Here is a 27,964-nt window from a genome sequence, read left to right as displayed (position 1 = left end):
TGTGTGTGTGTGTGTGTGTGTGCGCGCGTGCATTCAAGCGCGCGCCTGTCTATTTATCTGTAAAGTAATTTACTGTAGTGCTTTAATAAACTGCTAAAACCTTGACTGTGCTTTTCATCATAAGTCATCTTCTGTGGAGATCATCGTAAAACGCTCAAGTCGTAAAACGCTGCATAGCACACACAGTTCTAGTGTTCAGCACTGCTCTTCTCTCAGTATTCACATCCTGGAACATGGCTCTGCACCAGCTGTGTGTGTGTGTGTGTGTGTGTATGTGTGTGTGTGTGTGTGTGTGTGTGTGTGTGTGTGTGTGTGTGTGTGTGTGTGTGTGTGTGTCCCAGGTTGAAGGGTTCCTCGTGGTTCTCAGTTATTTCCAAGCTCTGATTTGTTGTCCCAGAGGAGACGTTTAAACATGCTTGATCGTGATTGGCTGTCCCTAAGGGGACATTTAAACAGGCTTGATCTTGATTGGCTCTCCCAGAGGAGATACTTAAACCAGTCTGTCAGTAATGAGGAAGAGCAATGGGTCTAGTGGGACTCTTCACTCAGCTCTACATTAACCCAATGAGTCCCACCGCGACACAGGCACGATTTGTAATTCGAACACCTTTTAAACATTGTGTGTTTGAGCTACATACTTCTGGGTTGATTCGTCTATTTCTTCTGCATCCGTTGGTACCAACCAATAGTCTGTGTGATTAATGGGGGCTGAACTACAGCGGTGTTTATGAGACAAGGGCGGATCCCGAAGGGGTCCGGGGACGGATCTTTTTACAAAAACGTCTGTAGTCCGAATGGTTTGAACTACAAAATATTAATAATATTTTAAATATATTTAAATATTAAAGCTACTGTATCTATGGAAAGCTGAGACTCTCACAAACACACATGACACTCACAAGCTACATAGGAGTCATTAGAAGGTAAAGGGTTCTTCTACATAGAAGATCATAAGAAATCCAAGGACATAGTGTCTATAATACTGTCAGAAAGAATGGTCCTCTGTAGCTCAATTGGTAGAGCATGGCACTTGTAACGCCAGGGTAGTGGGTTCGATCCCCGGGACCACCCATACGTAAAAATGTATGCACACATGACTGTAAGTCGCTTTGGATAAAAGCGTCTGCTAAATGGCTTATTATTATAGAAACTCCAAAGAGTTGTCACTGACTAGTTGGTCCTTAATATTTTTGACATTTGTCAATAAGACTGATGAATGCAACTGTTTGTCAAATTGTTTTGTGTTCTACTTGTAGCCCTGGTTGTCCTGAACACACACTAACACAGAGAGAGAGAGAAAGAGAGAGAGACAGGATAAGAGCTTGGCTACACCAGACCACCATCTCAGCTGTGATGGTGGTGATGGTGCCCATGGGGCTCTGATCTTAGGAGTTATGGTAGAATAGATGCTACTTGTACTGGCGAACACACAGTTTATCATAGAAAGTAATGGAGAAAATACTTATTTTTCTAGTTTGGCTGTGTAATGTGAAGTATAACAGGCCTGGACCTTGAAAAACAGAATGGATATCAGCAGGTTTTGGTATCAGCCATTATGACCACTAATCTGTGTGCTTGGATGGAAATGCTTGGATGGCAACAGTGACAGTGTTATCTAAATCGTGCCTCTGCAGGTGTCTACCCCTAGCTAACACACACACACATACCATCAGGAATGCCCTTAGTTCAGCCTGTGGGATAATTAATGGCTGTCAGTGGCTCTTTAGCGTAAGAAGGCGCTGACAGACAGCACTCCAGAAATGCATGGAATGTGTGAAGGCCTCGCAGGGGTGGAGGGGTGTGTGTGTAGGGAGGCATATTTCTACCACGCTTAGGGCCAGATAATCTGGGTCACCTACCCTGGGAGTACTCCCTCATCTACAGTGATTTCAGGAATTACAGCACATCTGTGGTGTGTACGCCAGCATCCGTGTACCCATGTGCATGTTTGTGTGTGTCACCACAAACCACCCCATTAATAAAACCAGACAACATAGACTTGATCTTTCCATCTTTATTATTATTTTAATGTAATAATGAGTATGGAGGCAAAACATGTGTTATCCATTTCGTTGTCAGTCCTTTTTTTCTCCAGCAGATGTCGGCAGTGAGAGCAGTATGTCTCAACAGCGCTCCCTGGTGGTTAAGGAATGTTCTACATATACTCCAGAACACAACATCTCTATGAAAGACTGCATGTGCAACAGCTTCCTTGATTGTGATTATTATGGAGGATACAGTGATGTAACTTAACTTAGACATTGCCCTTTTCTCTTAGTATAATTGGAATGTTGAATATTTACACTTTTATTGTGATTTAGAGCCTCACATTGCAAAAACCCATGTGATGTCAAACTAAGCTGAGGGACTTAACAGGACAGATGATAATTGGTGCTGTGTTTTTACCCCCATTATTATCACCTGCAAAGAAAAATGGGTAGAGCCTCTCAGTGAAGGTGCAGCCAGTGAAAGAGTAGATATGAGACCTGGCCTCCACATTGTAAAAACTGACATCCCCCTCCTCATAATCCACATACACCCCCACTTTCCGGGGCTTCTCGTTCAGTGAGAGAGGTACACTGTGTTCTGCGTTAGCCACATACTCATCCCTCCTCAGCCTTACAGTGTAGAATCCATTTATTAGATTTAGTGTAATACTCCCCTTCCTGTTGATGGACTCTCTGGCCAATCCTAAAGCCCAGCGGGTCTTCCCTTCCACCTGGACCTCATAGTAGGATCTTCCTGAGGAAAAACCCTCCTTTCCCATGATACATACAGCAGGATCAAATCTCTCTGGGTTTGTAGGCAGATCCTGGATTATGTCGTCATACCTCACTTGTTTTCTGTCTTCAGATATGATGAGAAAGGGATTAGCTGTACCAGGATCCAGTGTCACATCCACTGCATACTGTTCTATCCTCTTTAGTTTGATTTCAGGCAACTTCTCCATCTCTTTAGTAAGTGCCTTCTCCATATGAGAAACAGCTCTCATCACAGTCCCCACACACAGACTGCTGTGCACACTGATCTCAGTCCAGTCCTTAGTGGATGGAAGGGTGCAGAGAGATGGGGAGCTCTGGAGGAGGTGGAGGTGGTCCTCAGTGTGTGAGAGCTGCTCCAGCTCAGTGCATCTCCTCTGTAGCTCAGTGATTTCCTGCTCCAGCTCTTTAATGAGGCCTTCAGCCTGCCTCTCTGCTGCTCTCTGCTTCTCCTCAATGACCTCAATTAGCTCAGCCTGGCTTCTCTCAATGAATCGTACCAGTGCAGTGAAGACCTCCACACTGCCCACTATCTCTTTCTCTGTTTCTTTCTTGCTGTGCTCTACTGAGTGTTGCATCTCCTTAACCTTCTGCACTCGCTCATGGATCATCTGCTGTGCTTTACCCTTGGTCTTCCACAGGTGAGCCTTCCTCTCTCCACACTCTTCCTCCATAGGGACAGTGTTGTGGGTCTTGTGGTCTGTTTCAGTGCAGATCTGACATACATACTTTTGATCACTCCGACAGAACAGCTCCAGGGGTCTCTCGTGCTTCGCACACACCCTGTCTTCCAGGTTCTCCAAAGGGTTGATTAGCTTGTGTTTCATCAAGGCTGCAATTCTCTGATGAGGCTCCAGGTGAGTCTCACAGTATGAGACAAGACACATCAGGCAGGACTTCAGGGCCTTGAGCTTTCTGTCAGTGCAGACATCACAGAGCACTTCTCCAGGTTTGGCCATAGGTTGTCCTGTGGTGATGGGTGTGACTTCAACTGGAGCTAACTTCTTGACCTGAGCAGCCATTTCAGAAATAAAAGTATTGACACGAAGCTCAGGTCTTCTGTCGAATGTTTCCTTACACATTGGACACTGGCACAGGTCAGTACTATCCCAGTATCCTCTGATACAGGCCATGCAAAAGTTGTGTCCACATGGTGTGGAGACAGGGTCAGTAAACACATCGAGACAGATAGAGCATTGGAATTGTTCTTCAGACAGGATATTGCTGGAATAAGCCATTGCTAGGAACAAGCAAAAACATTGATATCAAATGACTTAAAAATACATTGTATTATGGCTAATAGAATAAGTCATGCATGCAGTGTCTAAACATGTCTATGTAAAATCTCTCTCTCTCCTTACCTTGTGTAGATGTTGTTCTCTTTATTCTTCTGATCAGAAAAAGGGTCCAACCATAGTGAAATATGAATTCCCCAACAAAACAAAGGAAAGCTATGTTCAGTCTCTGCTTGAACATGAACTCCCCAACTTCCTGGTTCTTCTGCAACAATAAACAAACACTTGACCAATCAAAACAGAGCAAATTAGTTGGCAGGTAAAATAAGTAAATACATTTTGCAACACAGAACTGATTCATCACATTTCACAAACTAAAAGTGCCATTGTTTTTTTAAAAGTTTAAAAAAGAAAATTGTACTACAAAAACAAAATAATTCTCACAAAAGCAGTTTGTGAATCTGACTCAAACCAGACCAGTCTAAATGCAAAGAGAGCCTGACACTGGGCACGTTGGAGCAGATCAATTTTGTCTAGTCGGTGACCATCGTTGGTGTGATGCATAATGGGGATAACAATTGTCCGACCTGCGCCACACTTTACAAAAACCATGTGATCAAAGGTCATTCGGTCTTTGGGCTTGTTCGACATTGCCTCCAACAGTGCAGCGACTGCCGACTGACTGATCTACAAAATCACCTTGCATCATAAATAACTACTCATTATTATTTGTAGATCAGTCAGTCAGTCACCATTTACCCACAATGCATCATGGATTTGATGCTCTCGACCAATCATTATGGTGTTTTTGGTTGACCATGCTAATGTGACCAAAGACGTGACTGAAACAGGAACCAACTTTGCCGCGATTCATGTATATATACAATGGATATACTGTATATCCTCAGTAGCGGTGTGTGGGTCAAATCACTGTAGAAGCCAAGCCCCCCCCCAAAAAAAAAGCCATATTACAACCTATATATATGTGTTATGATAATTGCGTTGTTTGCTCTATAACATTTTAGTTAATATGCCTTGCCGCCGTGATAAATAGGCCTAGGCCGAAACAATAAGAAGACACAATGGCAGAATAAATTCAACCACACCTTTGTTCCATCACAAAACCAGAGAGCAACATCTGTCTGGTGGAGTCCACAAAACATATTGCATGTAACAAACAGTTACATGACCTACAGCATGGTCAATCAAAAATCTCTGAAGCTGGAGACTCTTATCTCCCTCACTAACTTTAAGCATCAGTTGTCAGAGCACCTTACCGACCACTGCACATGTACACAGCCCATCTGAAATTAGCCCACCCAACTACCTCATCCCTATATTGTTATTTATTTTTCTCTTTTGCACCCCAGTATCTCTATTTGCACATAATCTCTTGCACATCTATCATTCCAGTGTTAATACTAACTGTAATTATTTTGCACTATAGCCTATTTATTGCCTTACCTCCATAACTTGCTACATTTGCACACACTGTATATATATTTTCTGTTGTATTTTTTGACTTTGTTTTTTTTACCCCATATGTAACTCTGTGTTGTTGTTTTTATCGCACTGCTTTGCTTTATCTTGGCCAGGTCGCAATTGTAAATGAGAACTTGTTCTCAACTGGCTTACCTGGTTAAATAAAGGTGAAATAAAAAATATATAATGTTTCCAACATTTTCAGACTACTAAACAACTAGATTTTTACAGTGGTTCCCAACCCTTTTCGGTTACCGTATCACCAACTGAATTTTGATCTGCCCGGAGTACCCCTGAAGTATCCCCTCATGTGCATTTTACCAGTAAGCCTATGGTCTCATTAGTCTTCTGAAGTACCCCCTGTGGATTTGTCCTAGTACCTCTGGTTGGGAACCACTGATTTAGAACACCTGAGAGTTACCGCAAGTCGCAAAGAAAACAGGAGTTGCCTCCACCATTCCAGCACCATTTCAACATCATTAAATCACCTATGCTTAGTCTAATACAGTGACATCTAAAAGATTCCAAAAACAATTTAGTCCAATCAACATACGATAAATATCATATGGCTGTCCATAGTACTGAGTTCTGTGTGTGTAAGTAGAAAAAACATGACTCACCCTACTTCTAGAGAAACACCAACGCCGCCATCCTCTCTTTCATGTTGCCAATACGGTCTATGACTCTACCATACAGTACACGCTTTTAGTTTTTGTTGTCCTAGGCTACCTGGCTAAAATGCTTGCTAGCTAGCCTAACTTCCTTTCATGGGCAACGATTAGCCTACTACATATAGAACTTCCATCCTCTAAGGCCAGAAGCACAATGTATGAATTTATGGTTGGATCAGAATCGCCATTATAATCATTGGTCAGTACAGAGAATTACGTAAAACCACATGTCCAAATCCTTATCTCCTTCCATGGCTAATTTAGGAAAGGGCCAATTTTAGCTAGCTAGCCACTGGAGGACAACAAGATGCAACAATTCAAGTTTTTATTTCTGTCAAATTACATTTGGCCTGATGTGATTGGTGTGAAGCTAAATCCAATCTGGCTTCCCTTGACACTTTTTTTTGGTGTGCCAGGACTAGTTGATCTCAACGCTGATTGGCTATTATTGTATTTAAAAATATATATCAAGGGAGGCTAAATGCTCGCTGGCTTCCCTTGCATTCAATGCTACGGGCGGCAACATTATAATATTTTTGACCAGACAGCATCAGAAAGATGGGCTAGATGCAGAGACAGAGGGGCGCTGTTTCGCTAGCACGGATGCTTTCTCTGGTGAGATACATTCAGCCTCTTGCAAATTGAAGGAAAATTATGAAACACAGAGAGACGAAAGAGAAAATATCTTTTTTTTTATTGGTAAGCCTGGCTTCCCTTGGCATCCATGAATACACGCCACTGCATATCCTACAAATTAATGTAATATTCGAGACCATCTCGCTCACCAATTGATTGTACAGTGTACACATGATTTCAGTTTGTGAGTGTGATATAGGGGGTTAGATGTATTTTGACATAAAGAAACATTTAAATAAACAACGGCAGCTATGTTCAGACTGCCATATTGATCTGAGCCTTGCTGTTGGAAAACCATTAGTGTCCGACTTTCGGCTGTCGCAGAAGCACCTCCCCTGTCGACTTCTGTCTGTTGTAGCCTTACAACCAAAACACACCCACTAATAACACATACTGGGCTTGTTCAACATTATGCTGTGCTGAGTTAGTAACCAAGTGTGAGGTGGGAATTTACCAGTTGTGAAGTCGTAAATCCCGGTTGGATGCATTCACATGCCTTGAAATGCCGATTGGCTAATGGCCAAAAAGCTGCGTAAATCAACTTTCCAGTTTTATTCGTCGTATGTACAGGATACACATGCACCGTCCAAACAAAATGCTTCCTTGCAGGTTCCTTCTTGACAATGCAACAATAAGAAATAATAAAATAATGCAAAAAAAGTAAATGGCTCAGTAGAATAGAATAAACATTTTATCATAAGTACAGTATAATACAGGAAGGCACAATTTATAGTACAATATTTACACATGTATCGGGGAAGGGGGGATTGGGGGGGCAAGTGTTTATTTTTTATTTCACTTTTAATTATACAGAGTGGGTCACCATTGAGACCAGGGTCTCATTTACAAGGGAGCCCTGTGAACATGAACATACACAATTTAATACACATAATGTAAGACAATCAATACAATAAATCCAACAAGATTAATAAAAACAAACAACTCACCTCCCTTAAACTCGATCTAAACTATCCAATAGTGATCAGCAAGTCTAATTTCAAGGTGGCCTGAAGGCTATTCCATGAGCTGGGAGTATAAAAACTACAAGCATTTCCCCCCAGGTCAGTTGAGAACCGCGGGACCTCCAGAACCAGCCAGTCCAGAGAGCGGGTCTGAAAATTGCTGGATCTTCAATTAAAGGAGAAGTATTTTTTACAACCAAATCTCTATTTTTTTAATGTAAATGGTATGTTATAGAAGGGTCTTGACACCTTGTGTGTGATTTCACATTTGAGAAACTAACCCCAAACAACAAATCACTTCCTCATCCTCATTGTGTGGTATGGGGGCACCGAAAAACAAAAAGGAATATAACATTGCGGATAAAGTTCAAAATGACACAATTTCATGTGTACAACATCTAAAGACCCGCATCACTATACTAAGAGCATGGCGGTTTCTAAAAGGACGTATTTGGGTGTTTTTGGAGCCTTAGTTCATGTTTTTTTCGGGGCCCCCATACTACACAACGAGGATGAGGAAGCTGATTTGCTGTTTCGGGTTTATCAAAAACGTGAAATCACAAAAAAGGTTTGGATGTAAAAAAAGAACTTATCCTTTAGCCGAGGTAGTGGGGGAGTCTCTGAAGAACCGCTTTATATACAAAAAGTAGCCAATGCTGGGCCCTTCTGGTAGTCAAGAGACTCCCAGCCAACAGAACTATACAAAATGCAGTGATGTGTACAGAAATTGTCCCCAGTGATAAAACACAGTGCTGAGTGATAGACTGAATCTAAAGGTTTTAAAAACAGGCTGCTGCATGCATGTAGATTATATCACCATAATCAAGTACTGGGAGAAGCGTTGCTTTAACAATCTTCCTTCTGCTTTCCAAAGTGAGGCAGGATTTATTTTCAATGTGTGTTTTAAAAAGAGAGCTTATCTTCAATCCAAATACCCAAGTACTTATAAATGGGGAACTTGCTGAATTTCGGCTCCCTTCAATGTGCAAATACGCAGGTCCCCAGGGTCAATATTAGGAAACCTAGAGAACATAAACTAATGCTAAATGATAATTAAACCAAGTTTAACATCGGTTAGTGAGTTTTGAATTGAGTCAAAGTCATGCTGAAGGTCATGAAGGGCCTGCTGTACTGAGAGGCACAGGAGTAATTAACTATCATCCGCATAGAGATGAATGTTACAGGTTAACAGATAGACCAATATTGTTTATATAAATAGTGAAGAGAACAGGGCCCAAAACCGACCCCTGCGGCACACCTTTCGTAATACTGAGGAACTAGATTTGATAGTAAGCACACATTGTGTCCTGTCCATTAGTTCTTGAACCAATTGAAAGACGCCTGATCTAGGACTATTTCAGACAACCTTGGAACAAGTATGAAATGGTCAACCGTATCAAATGCCTTCAACAGGTCAATAAATAAGGCAGCACAATGATTTTTATGATCTAAACAACATAGCACATAATCTAAGACAAGTGTAACTGCTGAAACAGTGCAATGTCCAGGTCTAAAAGCAGATTGGTACTCATTAAGAACAGAATGAGAAGTTAAAAAAGTTCTAAGCTGAGAGTTGGCCAGGGACTCTAAATTGGAAATCGGAAGTTATCCAAGTCAGGATCTCTGCCTTTGTGTAGGGGGAGGACTTTAGCAGTTTTCCAGATCTTAGGGATAACCCCAAAAACAATTGTCAAATAACAAATATAGGTGAATGATTCTGCAATGTGGGGCAGACAGCTGCAGCAAAAAGGGATCAAGTGAGTCAGCCAGAGTGGATTTTTTTACGTAATATATTGTGCAGTATTAGCAATAGCAAATAACACTCTGGTAGCAGCAGTTGTGATGTGTGTGTAGCATAAATGTGTGGGTGTGTGGAGGGGCTAAGACAAATATAAATTGTACCCTAAATTGATAGTCTTATAAATTAAATTCTTACCAGGTTCTCTCTTATATCAATGGGGCAGGATGCTGTCACATCATGTGCATACGCCCTATGCACTTGAGATCTGACAGGATATGACAGGTGTAAGCAATTTGATAATAGTTCCAACTCGCCCTCTGATAGGCTGAGTGGAAGTTTCACCATATTGCTTATACCAATCAAATCCTCTTAGATCTCCACAAGTGCATAGGACATAGGGTCTAGGGCTCGATTTGGCATTGGGACAGCGGGGTTCTCTCGTTTTGGCGAAAGACCATCCTCTCTCCTCTGTGACAAGGAAACCGATAAGTGGTCGAGGAGTGTAAATTCATTAGTAGGCAAACGGAAGAGTGTTCTCCCCTCCTCAAGGATACTCATGCGTATACTACCACGGAAGAGTTTTAAAACCTGCAATTTAAAACCATTACAATATGGTACTTATTGTTTTATCTATAAATGTCCTGCACAACTAACTTCATTTGTTTTGAGCACTTCAGTTATTTTGGGATCCACCCCTGTAAACCTAATTTGCCTAATGACGCACGAGTGGAAAAGGATAGTCTCATTTTAAGCAAGCGCATTTCCATCCATGTTCACTCTCCTCACGGACTCTCCTCAATGAACTTTGACCTTTTTCAAAAGGAGGCGAGAGGACTGCGAGAGGGTATACTTTGTCTATGCCATTGAGTCAACTATTATGCAAACCACTCAGAGCAACAACGGGTTACCCATTGTGTGTATGTGTCAGGTCTCTCAACAGGGGTCAGTCAGATGCTGTTCTGCTCTCCATGTTAGGATTCACATCTACACTATATATACAAAAGTATGTGGACACCCCTTCAAATGTGTGGATTTGGCTAGTTCAGCCACACCCTTTGCTGACAGGTGTATAAAATTGAGCACACAGCCATGCAATCTCAATAGACAAACATTGGCAGTAGAATGGCCTTACTGAAGAGCTCAGTGACTTTCAACGTGGCACTGTCATAGGATGCCACCTTTCCAACAAGTCAGTTTGTCAAATTTCTGCCCTGGTCAACTGTAAGTGCTGTTATTGTGAAGTGGAAACATCTAGGAGCAACAATGGCTCAGCCGCGAAGTGGTAGGCCACACAAGCTCACAGAACGGGGCCGCTGAGTAGTGCTGAAGCGCATAAACACAGCCTGTCCTCAGTTGCAACACTCACTACGGAGTTCCAAACTGCCTCTGGAAGCAACATCAGCACAAGAACGGTTGGTCGGGAGCTTCATGAAATGGCTTTCCATGGCCGAGCAGCCGCACACAAGCCTAAGATCACCAACCGTCGGCTGGAGTGGTGTAAAGCTCGCCGCAATTGGACTCTGGAGCAGTGGAAACACGTTCTCTGGTGTGATGAATCATGCTTCACCATCTTGCAATCCTACGGACGAATCTTGGTTTGGCGGATGCCAGGAGAACGCTACCTGCCCCAATGCATAGTGCCAACTGTGAAGTTTGGTTGAGGAGGAATAATGGTCTGGGGCTGTTTTTCATGGTTTGGGCTAGGCCCCTTAGTTCCAGTGAAGGGAAATCTTAACGCTACACCATACAATTACATTCTAGACGATTCTGTGCTTCCAACTTTGTAGCAACAGTTTGGGGAAGGCCCTTTCCTGTTTCAGCATGACAATGCCCCCGTGCACAAAGCGAGGTCCATACAGAAATGGTTTGTTGAGATCGGTGTGTAAGAATTTGACTGGCCTACCTGACTTCAACCCCATCGAACACCTTTGGGATGAATTGGAATGTCGACTACAAGCCAGGCTTAATCGCCCAGCATCAGTGCCCGACCTCACTAATGGTCTCGTGGTTGAATGGAAGCAAGTCCCCGCAGCAATGTTCCAACATCTAGTGGAATGCCTTACCAGAGGAGTGTAGGCTGTTATAGCAGCAAAGGGGGGACCAAATCCATATTAATGCCCATGTTTTGGAATTAGATGTTCGACGAGCAGGTGTCCACATACTTTTAGTCATGTAGTGCATTTGTCCCTTCAGCACCGTCTCATAATTCTGTAAACTGCCTGATAAATAAGAATGGCCAAGGAAAAAGAGTAAAGGCAATTAAGGTATAAGTTTAATATTTGTTTCAAAGAATGCATATACAAAGAACAGAAACATAAGACAAAGCATTTGGTTTTGCACCAAAACAACGACAGTTACAATAATAATAATAATAATAATAATAACAACTAGGGCTGGACGTCAACCCAACCTCTGAGCCACCAGTGTCAATCAACTAATCACAATCCAGGTTTGACAGACATTTTCTCTGTCATTAGAGGTCATTGTTTACTGGTGTTTGTAGCTGGTGGGTCAGAGTTCAGCTGAGTTCCGGACCCTAAATGTAAAAGGATAGGAAGTAACCTTTTTATAAAATCAAAAACAGCACAACAGAAAAAAAATTAGAAAAAAATAAAAACAGATTTTGGTAAAAACATCTGGAGCCTACATTGAGTGCCAGCTTACATTATTATTAAATCTGTTAACCTATGATCGCAGAGACCAGGGGCTCACCTACACGCATTACCACAACGTTACCACCCTAGAATTACAAGTAATAGAACCAACACAGTCCCTCAGAACACAGATATTTTTAGGAGGTACACCTAGCATGGCGGCACAATAGCATTGCCATTGCAGCATGACAGTATGAAACACTGAGAAAGGCACAGAATTCTGATGTGGCACAGAATTCCGATGCGATAAGCATCAATTAATTAATTAACTATCCAAATGGGACAAAATATGGCCGCCGGTGTACACACAACAGAACGTTGCTTAGAACAAGGAATGTCAGCTTTACTAATAGTTCTATGGTTACCATAACGTTGAGAAAATGTTCGGCTAACTCTCCCTTGGTCCCTGGCAACCACTTCTTCTGCTAACACTGTTTAAGTTCCCTGCATCAAAAGGTCAATTCCTGCATCAAGACCCATCGCTACAGGATGCCTTTAGTTCTTCAGTAATGCCAGTCCCTAATCTACTCCTAACCCCTTCCCCTACAGTACAGTTCTGAAAGGATTGGATCGGTATAAGCAATATGGTAATAAAATGTTTCCCCATCTACTTGATTTAGATTTACAGAAGTGCCCAAGTGGTAGGGGCTAGGGGTTGATTTGGGATTGATCATAAAAATGTCAGACTTCTGTTCTGTCACTTGGAAGGGAGACGTTGGCAAAGAAAAAATCAAAATGGCTACTCTGTCATTGTTTCTTCAGGTGGTGTTGGAGGTGGAGCAGCGGGATTGGCGTTTGATGTGCTCATCGAGATGGGTGGAGCTTAATGCAGCAGTGCATCAAGCTGTCACTCAGGCAGCCATTTAATTTGGTGGCGGAGCATAGGTCTATCAGAACTGCACAGGAGCTACGTGGCTAAGAGCCAATCAACACCACTGACAGGGAAAGCTGTCAAATACAGTATAAAAGTCATATTTTAAATCAGCCTGTGTCCTATCACCAAAGAGAGGTTATGACACCTTGACAGCTTACGTCAACCCTACAACAGCCTATGTCACCTGTATAAGAGCCTGTATTATTTAACCACCTGAATGGTTCAAACCCCTTGGAGGGTAAAAAGGGGCATGGTTTTGGCCTTCTCCTTGAGTGCAGGGCTGAATCTCAATAGTCTATAGTTACTGCCTCTCCTTGTCTCCTTCCCTTTCATCTTCACTGCTGTTGAAAGCCAATGCCCAGTAGGCCTCCATCATATTGCTTTCTCTAACTATTTACTTAGAAACCAGTGTAAAAGGGAAACAGATGAGAGAAATCCACTTTAGCCTACTGAGATGCACCGACTCCACAGGACTGGGCTGTCTCTCTCGGGTCACTCACCTAAAGGCTCTGACTGACTGTTCTAACTGGAAAGGGAGTGTGGCCACAGTAGTCACGGTTACAAGCTGGGTTAGGTTCATTTCTGTGCCTCTCATCCCGTCGGTCCGCTGGTTAAACACAGAGATGGATCAACTCATTGCTCCTTATTGCAGTCTAATCTGAAACTTGTTTTGTTTGTTTCTATACTTCACTTCAGAGTACATGGCTGTCAATCAGCCTTAGCAGAGCAAGGGAGGAGGGGATGGGGGGAGGGTTTGTGTGAAGGGGGAGTGTGTGTGTACGTGTGTGTGTGAGAGGGGTGGGGTCATTCATAGCAGTACACATTTGCGTTTCTTCTTGGGCTCGGGTGGCTCCAACGCAGCCAGTATCGCCTCATCAAACACATTCTTTAGGCCTTTCTGTGGATACAAACACAAACATTCAGGCTCAATGAAGGGTGCAACACACACACAGGCTCAATGAAGGGGCAACACACACACAGGCTCAATGAAGGGGCAACACACACAGGCTCAATGAAGGGTGCAACACACACAAAGGCTCAATGAAGGGGCAACACACACACAGGCTCAATGAAGGGTGCAACACACACAGGCTCAATGAAGGGGCAACACACACACAGGCTCAATGAAGGGGCAACACACACACAGGCTCAATGAAGGGGCAACACACACACAGGCTCAATGAAGGGTGCAACACACACAGGCTCAATGAAGGGTGCAACACACACACAGGCTCAATGAAGGGGCAACACACACACAGGCTCAATGAAGGGGCAACACACACACAGGCTCAATGAAGGGGCAACACACACACAGGCTCAATGAAGGGTGCAACACACACACAGGCTCAATGAAGGGTGCAACACACACAGGCTCAATGAAGGGTGCAACACACACAGGCTCAATGAAGGGGCAACACACACAAAATAGCATGAATACAGAGGGGCATTCAACTTAATAGAACACACATGGGTCAAATGATCAAGTGCAAACTAAAACATAGCATTGGACATCAAAGCAAATAAAAACTCTGGGTACTTCATCCTCACAGAGAGGGCTGGAAATTAACAAGGATATTATAAACCAAGGAAAATAGTAAAACTACCTGCATTGATTCATGTCAAAGTGAAGTTGGAATGGGAAGTGAGCGTTCAAAACAAATGCCGGGCAAACAAGAAAGTGGAGGTACGAGAGGACATGGGTTCAGAGACACATACACTGCATAACACACACACACAAGGCCCAAGGGAATTCAAGTATAAACAACCACACCAAAGTCAGACCACTAAAATCAAAAGGTGTTGAGAGACAACACACACAGGTTTACGCTGATCACAAAGTAGCCTACTGTTAGCAGGAACTTCCCCTGCCTTTTGCAAATTCACATGGAATTAGTCACAGCAGCACGTTTCTGCTCTCATTATTTGTTGGTAGAGCAGTTTAGGATTGGAAAGAATGCCTTAGGCCATGTCATGTGAGAGTGGTACAATACAGCTTTATGACCAAAGCAGAGCAGGAAACCCCTGTATCCCTCTGTTCAGGGAAACTCTAGAAACCCTATAGAAAACATATGGCAAGACTCAGGTTTTACCCAGAGATTAGGCTCTAAATATGCAACAAACAACAATCATATTGGTCTAGGAGGCTTTGCAGCCATACCATCTAGCACTATAGAGCTGCTATCCAGCTGTACCCATAGATAGAGGAAAAGAGAGGCAGAGGAAAAGGATAGCAATTTCAGAAGTCCTTTATTCATTAATTTCACAAATAATTCCACATAATTATATTCGCTTTTTAATATTTTTAAACTCCCAAGATGGCTAGATATGAACTGCAGCAATGGAACATTACAGAGTGGTACATAGAGAGTTTGGCCAGTTTTAGAGCTGGACACCATGATGCTGCCTCTGAGGACTCCATTTAGGATGGCTACTTGGGTTCTAGCTCTAATTCTATTGCTACCCTTTGCAAGTTTGGCTTTAAAGTTCTCAAAATTCCATGGTCTGTCATCAGGCAATACTGCCCAAAAGGTGCCAACATGGCTGCCGTGATATTATCTAATAGTGCTGTTGTAATGCTTTTCGGTTGAATCCAGGATGGCCAAACTCTCTATATGTGGCTCTGGCACTTGACAGCCCTAAATGTCACCATGGTCAGACCTCGGAGTCTTGTCATACACCAGCAGTAGTAGTACAAAAAATACATGAACATTAGGAATCATGGAGGCTCGTAGAATTGGTGCTTAAATCACAATGCTGTGGAGCCAAGTAAATCAGACACTCACTTAGCTCTGGACTCTCCAAACAATACCATAACAGTGGGAGGAGAAGCACTAACCAAAGAAGAAGAGACATGGGCCGTGTCTCAAATCACATCCTAATTCCCAAAGTACACTACTTGGTCCACTATGGGTAATAGGGTGTCATTTGAGATTTGCCCAGGGAGAATAAGTGATGTGATTAACTAAACCAAACCCAATATCAGCATTGTTACATCTGAGATAACCCAAGAGCAACGGACACAGTCCTTCAGGCACAGTAAGGCCCATGAGGACAAGTAAACAAAAAGGAGAGGGAAGGAACAGCCATGGCACACACTCAATAGAAAGTAACACTGTCGTAAAGGGGGAGTGGATACAGGGGATAGCTTTAAGAGGTGGTTGGTTGGGTAAAACGAGGACAGAGGTTTAAACTAAAAGGAAGCAGCAGACAATTGGAGAGAAAGGAGGAGAGGAGACTTTAGAATATACAGCACTTCCTCTTTCTTTGCGTCTCTGGTGGCTCTAGGGCGGCTAGGATAGCTTCATCAAATACATTCTTCAGCCCTCGCTATAACGACAAAGGGGAGGGGAGAAAATGACAGCACAGTTAGCACAGCAAACAGAGAAAAAGGGTCGAGATGAGCAGAGAGAAGAAGAGACAAGAAAAGAGGAGAGGGAGTGGAAAAGAGAAAAAGGGAGAGGGAGTGGAAAAGAGAAAAAGGGAGAGGGAGTAGAAAAGAGAAGAAGGGAGAGGGAGTGGAAAAGAGAAGAAGGGAGAGGGAGTGGAAAAGAGAAAAAGGGAGAGGGAGTGGAAAAGAGAAAAAGGGAGAGGGAGTAGAAAAGAGAAGGGAGAGGGAGTGGAAAATAGAAAAAGGGAGAGGGAGTGGAAAAGAGAAAAAGGGAGAGGGAGTAGAAAAGAGAAGGGAGAGGGAGTGGAAAAGAGAAAAAGGGAGAGGGAGTGGAAAAGAGAAAAGAGGAGAGGGAGTGGAAAAGAGAAAAGAGGAGAGGGAGTGGAAAAGAGAAAAAGAGAGAAGGGGAAGTAGAGAGGGAAGAAGAAATTAAGGGGAAAATACAGAGGGAGAGAGGGTATAAGAAAAAGGGAGAAAAAGTGCAGGCAACATTGTGTAGAAAATCTAAGAACAGAGCACTAGGAGACTAAAGAAGACTAGAAGATAGATCTACTGTAAAACATTAGCTAAAGTTGGTAGAGGAGATGAAGGGCGGCAGGTAGCTTAGTGGGTAAGAGCCAGTAACCGAAAGGGGTTCTAATCCCCGAGCCGACTAGGTGAAAAATCTGTCGATGTGCCCTTAAGCAAGGCACTTAACCCTAATTGCTCATGTACAGTGAGGGGAAAAAGTATTTGATCCCTTGCTGATTTTGTACGTTTGCCCACTGACAAAGAAATGATCAGTCTATAATTTTAATGGTAGGTTTATTTGAACAGTGAGAGACAGAATAACAAAAAAAAAATCCAGAAAATCGTACGTCAAAAATGTTATAAATTGATATGCATTTTAATGAGGGAAATAAGTATTTGACCCCCTCTCAATCAGAAAGATTTCTAGCTCCCAGGTGTCTTTTATACAGGTAACGAGCTGAGATCAGGAGCGCACTCTTAAAGGGAGTGCTCCTAATCTCAGCTTGTTACCTGTATAAAAGACACCTGTCCACAGAAGCAATCAATCAATCAGATTCCAAACTCTCCACCATGGCCAAGACCAAAGAGCTCTCCAAGGATGTCAGGGACAAGATTGGAATGGGCTACAAGACCATCGCCAAGCAGCTTGGTGAGAAGGTGACAACAGTTGGTGCGATTATTCGCAAATGGAAGAAACACAAAATAACTGTCAATCTCCCTCGGCCTGGGGCTCCATGCAAGATCTCACCTCGTGGAGTTGCAATGATCATGAGAACGGTGAGGAATCAGCCCAGAACTACATGGGAGGATCTTGTCAATGATCATTGTGTTTTTCTGCTAAGGGGACAGGACAACTTCACCACATCAAAGGGACGATGGACGGGGCCATGTACCGTCAAATCTTGGGTGAGAACCTCCTTCCCTCAGCCAGGGCATTGAAAATGGGTCGTGGACGGCTATTCCAGCATGACAATGACCCAAAACACATGGCCAAGGCAACAAAGGAGTGGCTCAAGAAGAAGCACATTAAGGTCCTGGAGTGGCCTAGCCAGTCTCCAGACCTTAATCCCATAGAAAATCTGTGGAGGGAGCTGAAGGTTCGAGTTGCCAAACGTCAGGCTCGAAACCTTAATGACTTGGAGAAGATCTGCAAAAAGGAGTGGGACAAAATCCCTCCTGAGATGTGTGCAAACCTGGTGGCCAACTACAAGAAACGTCTGACCTCTGTGATTGTCATGTTTTGCAGAGGGGTCAAATACTTATTTCCCTCATTAAAATGCAAATCAATTTATAAAATTTTTGACATGCGTTTTTCTGGATTGTTTTGTTGTTATTCTGTCTCTCACTATTCAAATAACCCTAACATTAAAATTATAGACTGATCATTTCTTTGTCAGTGGGCAAACGTACAAATTCAGCAGGGGATCAAATACTTTTTTCCCCTCACTGTAAGTCGCTCTGGATAAGAGCGTCTGCTAAATTACTAAAATGTAAATGTAAAAATGACTATGGAGATACTGCCCTGCGAGATCAGCGCTGAAGCGCTTGAGATAGAAGTTTCCCTGACCCACAGATCTAGGATTAAATTACCCTACCCCCCTGTCCCAACCTTCACTCTCAGGTGCATAAAACATCTGACCCAGGACCAGTGGTTATGGGCAACTTCTGACTGACAGGCAGAACAGTCACACAGGAAACAGGATATTGCATCAGCACTTCACACGCTAGGGGAAGCTGGTCTAGAGAGAGGAAGGAAGGGGGCAGGAGAGGAAGAGAGACAAGATGGGGTTGGGGAGGGAGACCTAAACTTGGCAACAGTTTAGATCCACTAGGGCCCATTGTTTCCATTTACAGTAAAGCCCTCGAGTAACACCATAGGGCACAAGATAGCCGTATGAGAGGGAGGTGATAGCTGTACTCCTTCAGTTTTCCAATCTCTTATGACTGTGGTCGGCAACAGGCCAGATTTAATTTTTTGCTCAAAATAGACCGTAACATCACCAGGAAAAATGTGTTTAATTTAGTCATTCTGTTCCCAATTATTCCCAAGAATTACAAAAAAAGAGACGTGATCGTGTCTCAATGTAATGAAGGTATGACATTTTTGTTATTTTCAAATAATCTCTTTTTGGGCTTAGTTGTGGTCAATTTGCAGTTTACAAATCATTATGTTCCGGCCCCCGACCATTCTCTCCGACAAGTTGCCTATCCCTGTCTTATGAGCTCAACGGAATGATAACAAGGACTACATTTCTCCATCTAAATGACAGTCTGTTAATATAATAGACGTTTGCCAATACTATGTTTTACTGCCAAGAGTTCGACGTTCGTTGTTGGTGCAGCTCAAGAAGACAACTGATAGACTGCTGACAGTAGCTGCTCTACTTAGAATAAGGCTAGGCCATATATGTGGATTTATAGGGTAAGAGTACCTATTAAGCCAACCAGAATCTAAGTTAAGACATTTCTAACATATACTGCCCTCATTTTTGTAAGAGAAGTTGATATAAAATTAAAGATTAATTAAGTTTTATGACTTTACTTTTAAAATATATATACAGCACCAGTGAAAAGTTTGGACACACCTACTTATTCCAGGGTTTTTCTTTATTTGTACTATTTTCTACATTGTAGAATAATAGCAGAGACATCAAAATTATGAAGTAACACATATGGAATCATGCAGTAACCAAAGAAGTGTTAAACAAATCAAAATTTATTTTATATTTGAGATTCTTCAAATAGCCACCCTTTGCCTTGATGACAGCTTTGCACACTCTTGGCATTCTCTCAACCAGCTTCACCTGGAATGCTTTTCCAATAGTCTTGAAGGAGTTCACACATATGCGGAGCACTTGTTGGCTGCTTTTCCTTCACTCTGCCGTACGACTCATCTCAATTGGGTTGAGGTTGGGGGATTCTGGAGGCCAGGTCATCTGATGCAGCACTCCATCACTCTCAGTCTTGGTAAAATAGCTCTTACACAGCCTGGAGTTGTGTTGGGTCATTGTCCTGTTGAAAAACAAATGATAGTCCCACTAAGCCCAAACCAGATGGGATGGCGTATCGCTGCAGAATGCTGTGGTAGCCATGCTGGTTAAGTGTGTCTTGAATTCTAAATAAATCACAGACCGTGTCACCAGCAAAGCACCCCCACACCAAAACACCACCTCCATGCTTTACGGTGGGAAATACACATGCAGAGATAATCCGTTCACCCACACCGCATCTCACAAAGACACGGCGGTTGGAACCACAAATCTCCAATTTGGACTCCAGACCAAAGGACACATTTCCACCAGTCTAATGTCCATTGCTCGTGTTTCTTGGCCCAAGCAAGTCTCTTCTTATTATTGGTGTCCTTTAGTACTGGTTTCTTTGCAGCAATTCGACCATGAAGGCCTGATTCACACAGTCTCCACTGAACAGTTGATGTTGAGATGTGTCTGTTACTTGAACTCTGAAGCATTTATTTGGGCTGCAATTTCTGAGGCTGGTAACTCTAATGAACTTATCCTCTGCAGCAGAGGTAACTCTGGGTCTTCCATTCCTGTGGCGGTCCTCATGAGAACCAGTTTCATCATAGTGCTTGATGGTTTTTGCGACTGCACTTGAAATTGTCTGTATTGACGGACCTTCATGTCTTAAAGTAATGATGGACTGTCGTTTCTCTTTGCTTATTTGAGCTGTTCTTGTAACAAATAGGGCTATCTTCTGTATACCCCCCTACCTTGTCACAACACAACTGATTGGCTCAAACGCATTAAGGAAAGAAATTCCACAAATTAACTTTGAAGGCGGCACACCTGTTAATTGAAATGCATTCCAGGTGACTACCTCATGAAGCTGGTTGAGAGAATGCCAAGAGTGTGCAAAGCTGAAGAATCTAAAATATATTTTGATTTGTTTAACACTTTTTTGGTTACTACATTGTAGTGTGTATATATATATACACATACACACATACACACACAGTGGGGAGAACAAGTATTTGATACACTGCCGATTTTGCAGGTTTTCCTACTTACAAAGCATGTAGAGGTCTGTAATCTTTATCATAGGTACACTTCAACTGTGAGAGACGGAATTAATTTGCATTTTATTGCATGACGTATGTATTTGATACATCAGAAACTGAAACCAAACTTATTATTTGGTACAGAAACCTTTTTTTTTTTGCAATTACAGAGATCATACATTTCCTGTAGGTCTTGACCAGGTTTGCACACACTGCAGCAGGGATATTTGCCCATTCCTCCATACAGACCTTCTCCAGATCGTTCAGGTTTCGGGGCTGTCGCTGGGCAATACGGACTTTCAGCTCCCTCCAAAGATTTTATATTGGGTTCAGGTCTGGAGACTGGCTAGGCCACTCCAGGACCTTGAGATGCTTCTTACGGAGCCACTCCTTAGTTGCCTGGCTGTGTGTTTCGGGTCGTTGTCATGCTGGAAGACCCAGCCACGACCCATCTTCAATGCTCTTACTGAGGGAAGGAGGTTGTTGGCCAAGATCTTGCGATACATGGCCCCATCCATCCTCCCCTCAATACGGTGCAGTCGTCCTGTCCCCTTTGCAGAAAAGCATCCCCAAAGAATGATGTTTCCACCTCCATACTTCACGGATGGGATGGTGTTCTTGGGGTTGTACTCATCCTTCTTCTTCCTCCAAACACGGCGAGTGGAGTTTAGACCAAAAAGCTCTATTTTTGTCTCATCAGACCACATGACCTTCTCCCATTCCTCCTCTGGATCATCCAGATGGTCATTGGCAAACTTCAGACGGGCCTGGACATGCGCTGGCTTGAGCAGGGGGACCTTGCGTGCGCTGCAGGATTTTAATCTATGACGGCGTAGTGTGTTACTAATGGTTTTCTTTGAGACTGTGGTCCCAGCTCTCTTTAGGTCATTGACCAGGTCCTGCCGTGTAGTTCTGGGCTGATCCCTCACCTTCCTCATGATTATTGATGCCCCACGAGGTGAGATCTTGCATGGAGCACCAGACCGAGGGTGATTGACCGTCATCTTGAACTTCTTCCAATTTCTAATAATTGCGCCAACAGTTGTTGCCTTCTCACCAAGCTGCTTGCCTATTGTCCTGTAGCCCATCCCAGCCTTGTGCAGGTCTACAATTTTATCCCTGATATCCTTACACAGCTCTCTGGTCTTGGCCATTGTGGAGAGGTTGGAGTCTGTTTGATTGAGTGTGTGGACAGGTGTCTTTTATACAGGTAATGAGTTCAAACAGGTGCAGTTAATACAGGTAATGAGTGGAGAACAGGAGGGCTTCTTAAATAAAAACTAACAGGTCTGTGAGAGCCGCAATTCTTACTGGTTGGTAGGTGATCAAATACTTATGTCATGCAATAAAATGCAAATTAATTACTTAAAAATCATACAATGTGATTTTCTGGATTTTTGTTTTAGATTCCGTCTCTCACAGTTGAAGTGTACCTATGATAAAAATTACAGACCTCTACATGCTTTGTAAGTAGGAAAACCTGCAAAATCGGCAGTGTATCAAATACTTGTTCTCCCCACTGTATATGTAAAAACATCAGACAAAATGTGAAAATTCCAGACTAGGCTTAATGGGTACAGAGCGTATCCTTTAAACCCATAGGTGTTCCAAATAAGCCCACCTCTTAAAATGATCAATTTTAATTAATTTCAAAACGTACAAACTTACATTTCTTATTCAATCAATAAGGCACGAGGGGGTGTGGTATATGGCCAATATACCACGGCTAAAGGCTGTTCTTATATAGCCCTTAGTCGTGGTATATTGGCCATATACCACAAACCCCCGAGGTGCCTTTCTGCTATTATAAACTTGTTACCAACGTAATTAGAGCAGTAAAAATAAAATGTTTTGTCATACCTGGGGTATACGGTCTGATATACCACGGCTGTCAGCCAATCAGAATTCAGGGCTTGAACCATCCAGTTTATAAGTAAAATTAGATTATACTAATCTTCCCATAAAGTTATTAAAATAAACTAATCATTTCTATCCATCATGAAAGTAGCACTTATAACAGGGGGGTGTCCAATAGTATCCACAGAGATCAATGTGCACTTAGAATTTTGTTCTTGCCAACCAGTACACACCTGATTCAACTAATCATAGACTTCAATCAAGACATGATTAGTTGCCTGGTTAGAACACAAACCTGCACCCACACTGGCCCTCTGTGGATAAGAAACCATGCAACAAAGACCATAACACACACAACTTTCAATAAATTATCTGAAAGCTGATTCACATTTGCTGTACTGCTATTCTTGTTAATTAGTTCAATTTGTCTTCCTAAAGCCTATCTGAAGACGGTTTCAAATCTCCCTCTACTATGTTTTAAAAAGGTACAGGTGGTGGACCAAAAAACAGAATCACATGGATGAATGAAAGACAACAATATGACAATGCCCCCACCCAAAAGTGCATGAGTAGTTGCCCAATAGTCATCTTCTCCCTCATTTGATTGTATTTGTCCACCACTTGTATGTCTTCTATCCCTGATATCCCTCAAGCCTGATCTTATTCTACTCTCTCTGCATCAATGACTACCTGTCCACTCCAAAAGTCTTGGAGAGTACAGAGGCTTCTAATGTTGGTAAAGGCACCAAGGCTAGATGCATAACTGTAGATGTATGTGTTTTAATCAACTTCAATCTGAACAAAAAAACATTAATGCTCATGTTCATTGAATGTTAGTGATATCAACACACTATCCCCATGTGTTTCAATGCAAACCGGGCTTAATAGGAGCATACTGGGCTTAACTGGAACAACAGTGAAAGACAATAGTAAAGTCTACTCATAAAATATTTGGGGTGTAAATATACACTATAGACTACAATATTATGCATAGCTAGTATTGATCATATTGAACAATATTGCTTTATTGTCATTTACATTCTGTATAGAGGGGGTGCTTTTTGTGCTACTGTATTCTTTAAGCACACCTGAGATAAATGTGAAATTTACAAAAATGGCATCTATGTATAACAATGCAGGGTTAATTTAACAGTAAAATAAGACTAAACACATTTTAAAATGTAAGCTGTGAATGCCTGAAATCTATTACCTTGTTGTAGTTCACCAAGTTATGCTGCTACTGTGTAACTGACATGCAGGCACGACTGCTAGCATGAAAAACCCATATTTTCTATTGGCAAGAAATAGTCATGAATGCTCATGTGCATATCTCAGCACATTGATCTCTTAATTTTACATAAAGTATGGTCACTTATTGGAGAAGGTATTAAACATTTCTGGGGAAAAAGTGCTTATCTGAGGGTAGCCTCAACACCAAAGTTTTTTTGCAGCTTTGAAATTGTCCAGTAGTGGGAACTTACACATAACAGTGAATAAATGTATAATAAAACATCCGATTGGCTTAGAATAAAAAAGGTTATCGATATAACCAGATGAATTAGTTGAAACATTGTTTTTTATTTGAATCCAAAGATGGAAGTGGGCTTAATGGGTACGCAATACAATATGCATATTGACAGATTTCAGAACTATTTCTGCTACTGTATCGATTCAGATGAACACACAGATCAGAACACGCAGTCAGTCTGTGGACCAACAATCTGCATGTACCGTTTTCCCTCCACTTTCTTGTTTCTTTGAGCCGTGACAGATGATATGTAGCGTTTAAACAAATGGGGCATTTCTTAATGTCTGCTTACTTCAGCTGACCAGAGAGAAGAGACAAAACTTACCTGCAAGTGGCCTGTGTGATTTCAGGATTGTGAAAATGTGTGGGAGTGTCTCAAGCTATGATGTTCTTACGTGTTTGTGTATGTGGAAGTGACTTGCATGTGCTAGGCTGGGGCGTGTTGCAAATGTCCCTCTTTGCTCATACATGCGTGGGGATTGCGTCTGTGTGTTTGCAATCCAGTGTCTGTGGTCTTACCTGCGTGAGGGCTGAGCACTCCACATATTTGACGGCCTTGAGGTCTTTGGCCAGTTTCTCTGCTGTCTCAAGAGTGATGGGCTTCTGCTTGTTCTTGGCCAGCTTCTCTATGGTGGACGGGTCATCTCGCAGATCTATCTGAGTCCCCACCAACAGGAACGGGGTCTTTGGACAGTGGTGGGTGATCTCTGGTACCCACTGGAACACACACACACGGGTTAGAGAGTGTGTGAGTGACATGGGGAGGAGGAGAGACTAGGAGAGGCAGCAGCAGAAGATTGGAAGAAGAGGGAGAGAAGGCCAACCTTTTCTTTGACGTTTTCGAAGGAGGAGGGGGATACAACGGAGAAACAGACGAGGAAGACGTCTGTCTGGGGATAACTCAGAGGCCTTAACCTGTCGTAGTCCTCCTGACCTGGAGAGAGAACACACAGCGTTAGCCTACACACACACACACACCTGGAACACATGGGTTACAACCTTTGTTAGGTACACTCTAAACATGCATGCACTTCCATGTATACACCGACACACACTAAGGGACATTGGCATCAGCATTCAGGCCATCCAGAGAAGGCAGAGTGTGTTTTTGATCAGATTGAGGCAGAGAGCCAAAACTCTCCACTTTATAGACACCAGGACACACCCTAGTCTAAAATAAACACATTTAAAATACTTTATTTGAATCCACAAATCACATTACAGTCGAGAAGGATTCAAACATTTCAAAGGACACAGATAACTGGACACTTATGGATACAGAAAGTACCTTCTTCATACAGCAAGGCTGCCTATGACAGCTGACACGGAGCAGTCCCTTGTTAGTTGCTTTACTTTTGTCTTATGCAGGCCACACACACACAGAATGCAGCTGATGGGAGGCTGTTTCTATAACGCCAGTCCCAGGAGGTCAGCTACTCCCTCTATTACTGCTTAGTGAACCTTAAACATCAGCTCAACACACACACGCAATGAGACAGGGCACAGAAGATGAGCATACTGTACCTGCAGTGTCAAACAAGCCCAGGGTGTAGGGCTCCCCTCCTATCATTACAGTTACAGCATAGTTGTCAAATACCTGCAACACACAGAGACACATGAGAGAGTGAGAGAGAGAGAGACACACACACACGAGAGGGAGACACAAGAGAGAGACACGAGAGAGAGAGAGACACGAGAGAGACACACGAGAGACGAAAGAGAGACACGAGAGAGACACACATGAGAGAGAGAGACACACACACACCCGAGAGAGCGACAGACACACGAGAAAGAGCAACAGACACACACGAGAGAGAGCGACACACGAGCGAGAGAGAGCGACACACGAGCGAGAGAGAGCGACACACGAGCGAGAGCGACACACGAGCGGCACACGAGAGAGAGAGCGACACACGAGAGAGAGAGAGCGACACACGAGAGAGAGAGCGACACACGAGAGAGAGAGAGCGACACACGAGAGAGAGACACACGAGAGAGAGACACGAGAGACACACACACACAAGAGTGAGCGACACACACACACGACAGAGAGCGACACACACACACGACAGAGAGCGACACACACACACACACAAGAGAGAGCGACACACACACACACACACACGAGAGAGAGCGACACACACACACGAGAGAGCGACACACACACGAGAGAGCGACACACACGAGAGTGAGCGACACACACGAGAGTGAGCGACACACACACACGACAGAGAGCGACACACACACGAGAGAGAGCGACACACACACACGAGAGAGAGCGACACACGAGTGAGCGACACACACACACGACAGAGAGCGACACACACACACGAGAGAGAGCGACACACACACACACGACACACGAGAGAGACACACACACACACGAGAGAGTGACACACACGAGAGTGAGCGACACACACACACGACAGAGAGCGACACACACACACACGAGAGAGCGACGCACACACACGAGAGAGAGCGACACACACGAGAGAGCGACACACACACACGAGAGAGCGACACACACACACGAGAGAGAGCGACACACACGAGAGAGCGACACACACGAGAGAGAGCGACACACACACACGAGAGAGCGACACACACACACAGAGAGAGCGACACACACACACACACGAGAGAGCGACACACACACACGAGAGAGAGCGACACACACACACGAGAGAGAGCGACACACACACACGAGAGAGCGACACACACACACGAGAGAGCGACACACACACACGAGAGAGCGACACACACACACGAGAGAGAGCGACACACACACACACACGAGAGAGCGACACACACACACACGACAGAGAGCGACACACACACACACGAGAGAGAGCGACACACACACACACGAGAGAGAGCGACGCACACACACGAGAGAGAGCGACACACACGAGAGAGCGACACACACACGAGAGAGAGCGACACACACACACGAGAGAGAGCGACACACGAGAGAGCGACACACACACACGAGAGAGAGCGACACACACACGAGAGAGAGCGACACACACACACGAGAGAGAGCGACACACACACACACGAGAGAGAGCGACACACACACACACACAAGAGAGAGCGACACACACACACACACGAGAGAGCGACACACACACACACACGAGAGAGCGACACACACACACGAGAGAGAGCGACACACACACACGAGAGAGCGACACACACACACGAGAGAGAGCGACACACACACACGAGAGAGAGCGACACACACACACGAGAGAGAGCGACACACACACACACGAGAGAGAGCGACACACACGAGAGAGAGCGACACACACGAGAGAGAGCGACACACAAGAGCGACACACACGAGAGAGAGCGACACACACGAGAGAGAGCGACACACACGAGAGAGAGAGACATATGAGAGAGAGACATATGAGAGAGAGAGAGACATATGAGAGAGAGAGAGACACACACAAGAGAGACACACACAGAGACACACACACACGAGCGAGAGAGACACACGAGAGAGAGAGAGAGACACACACACGAGAGAGAGAGACACACACGAGAGAGAGAGAGACACACACACGAGAGAGAGAGAGACACACACGAGAGAGAGAGAGACACACACAAGAGAGAGTAACACACGAGAGAGAGACACACGAGAGAG

At 43.6% G+C, this 27,964-nt stretch overlaps 2 protein-coding genes across 3 annotated transcripts in view; both read right to left on the bottom strand.

Moving 5' to 3' along the window:
• Positions 1 to 1,996: 1,996 nt before the first annotated feature.
• On the bottom strand, positions 1,997 to 4,248 carry LOC121575946 (E3 ubiquitin-protein ligase TRIM21). The gene is made up of 2 exons (XM_041889239.2): positions 4,121 to 4,248; positions 1,997 to 3,999 (listed from the first exon to the last, which is right to left on the bottom strand). Exons 1-2 carry the CDS (start codon positions 4,233 to 4,235, stop codon positions 2,351 to 2,353), a joined length of 1,764 nt encoding a protein of 587 aa, XP_041745173.1. The 5' UTR covers positions 4,236 to 4,248; the 3' UTR covers positions 1,997 to 2,350.
• Positions 4,249 to 11,736: 7,488 nt separating this feature from the next.
• LOC121575328 (cell division control protein 42 homolog) overlaps positions 11,737 to 27,964 on the bottom strand; it is a 34,607-nt gene continuing 18,379 nt past the window's right edge. The window contains exons 3-6 of one of the 2 annotated variants that reach the window (XM_041888329.2): positions 25,840 to 25,912; positions 25,140 to 25,249; positions 24,835 to 25,032; positions 11,737 to 13,912 (exon numbers count right to left, since the gene is read on the bottom strand). In XM_041888329.2, coding sequence (XP_041744263.1) covers positions 13,823 to 13,912; positions 24,835 to 25,032; positions 25,140 to 25,249; positions 25,840 to 25,912 — 471 coding nt within the window. In that variant the 3' untranslated portion in view covers positions 11,737 to 13,822. Of the gene's footprint in view, positions 13,913 to 15,244; positions 16,342 to 24,834; positions 25,033 to 25,139; positions 25,250 to 25,839; positions 25,913 to 27,964 lie in introns of those variants that run through there. The other variant, XM_041888330.2, reaches the window with a different exon arrangement.

The sequence above is a fragment of the Coregonus clupeaformis genome, chromosome 10 (assembly GCF_020615455.1).
Source record: "Coregonus clupeaformis isolate EN_2021a chromosome 10, ASM2061545v1, whole genome shotgun sequence".
Classification (NCBI taxonomy): Eukaryota; Metazoa; Chordata; class Actinopteri; order Salmoniformes; family Salmonidae; genus Coregonus; species Coregonus clupeaformis.
The sequence above is the reverse complement of the archived record's forward strand: the minus strand, read 5'-3'. Positions and strand labels throughout refer to the sequence as shown.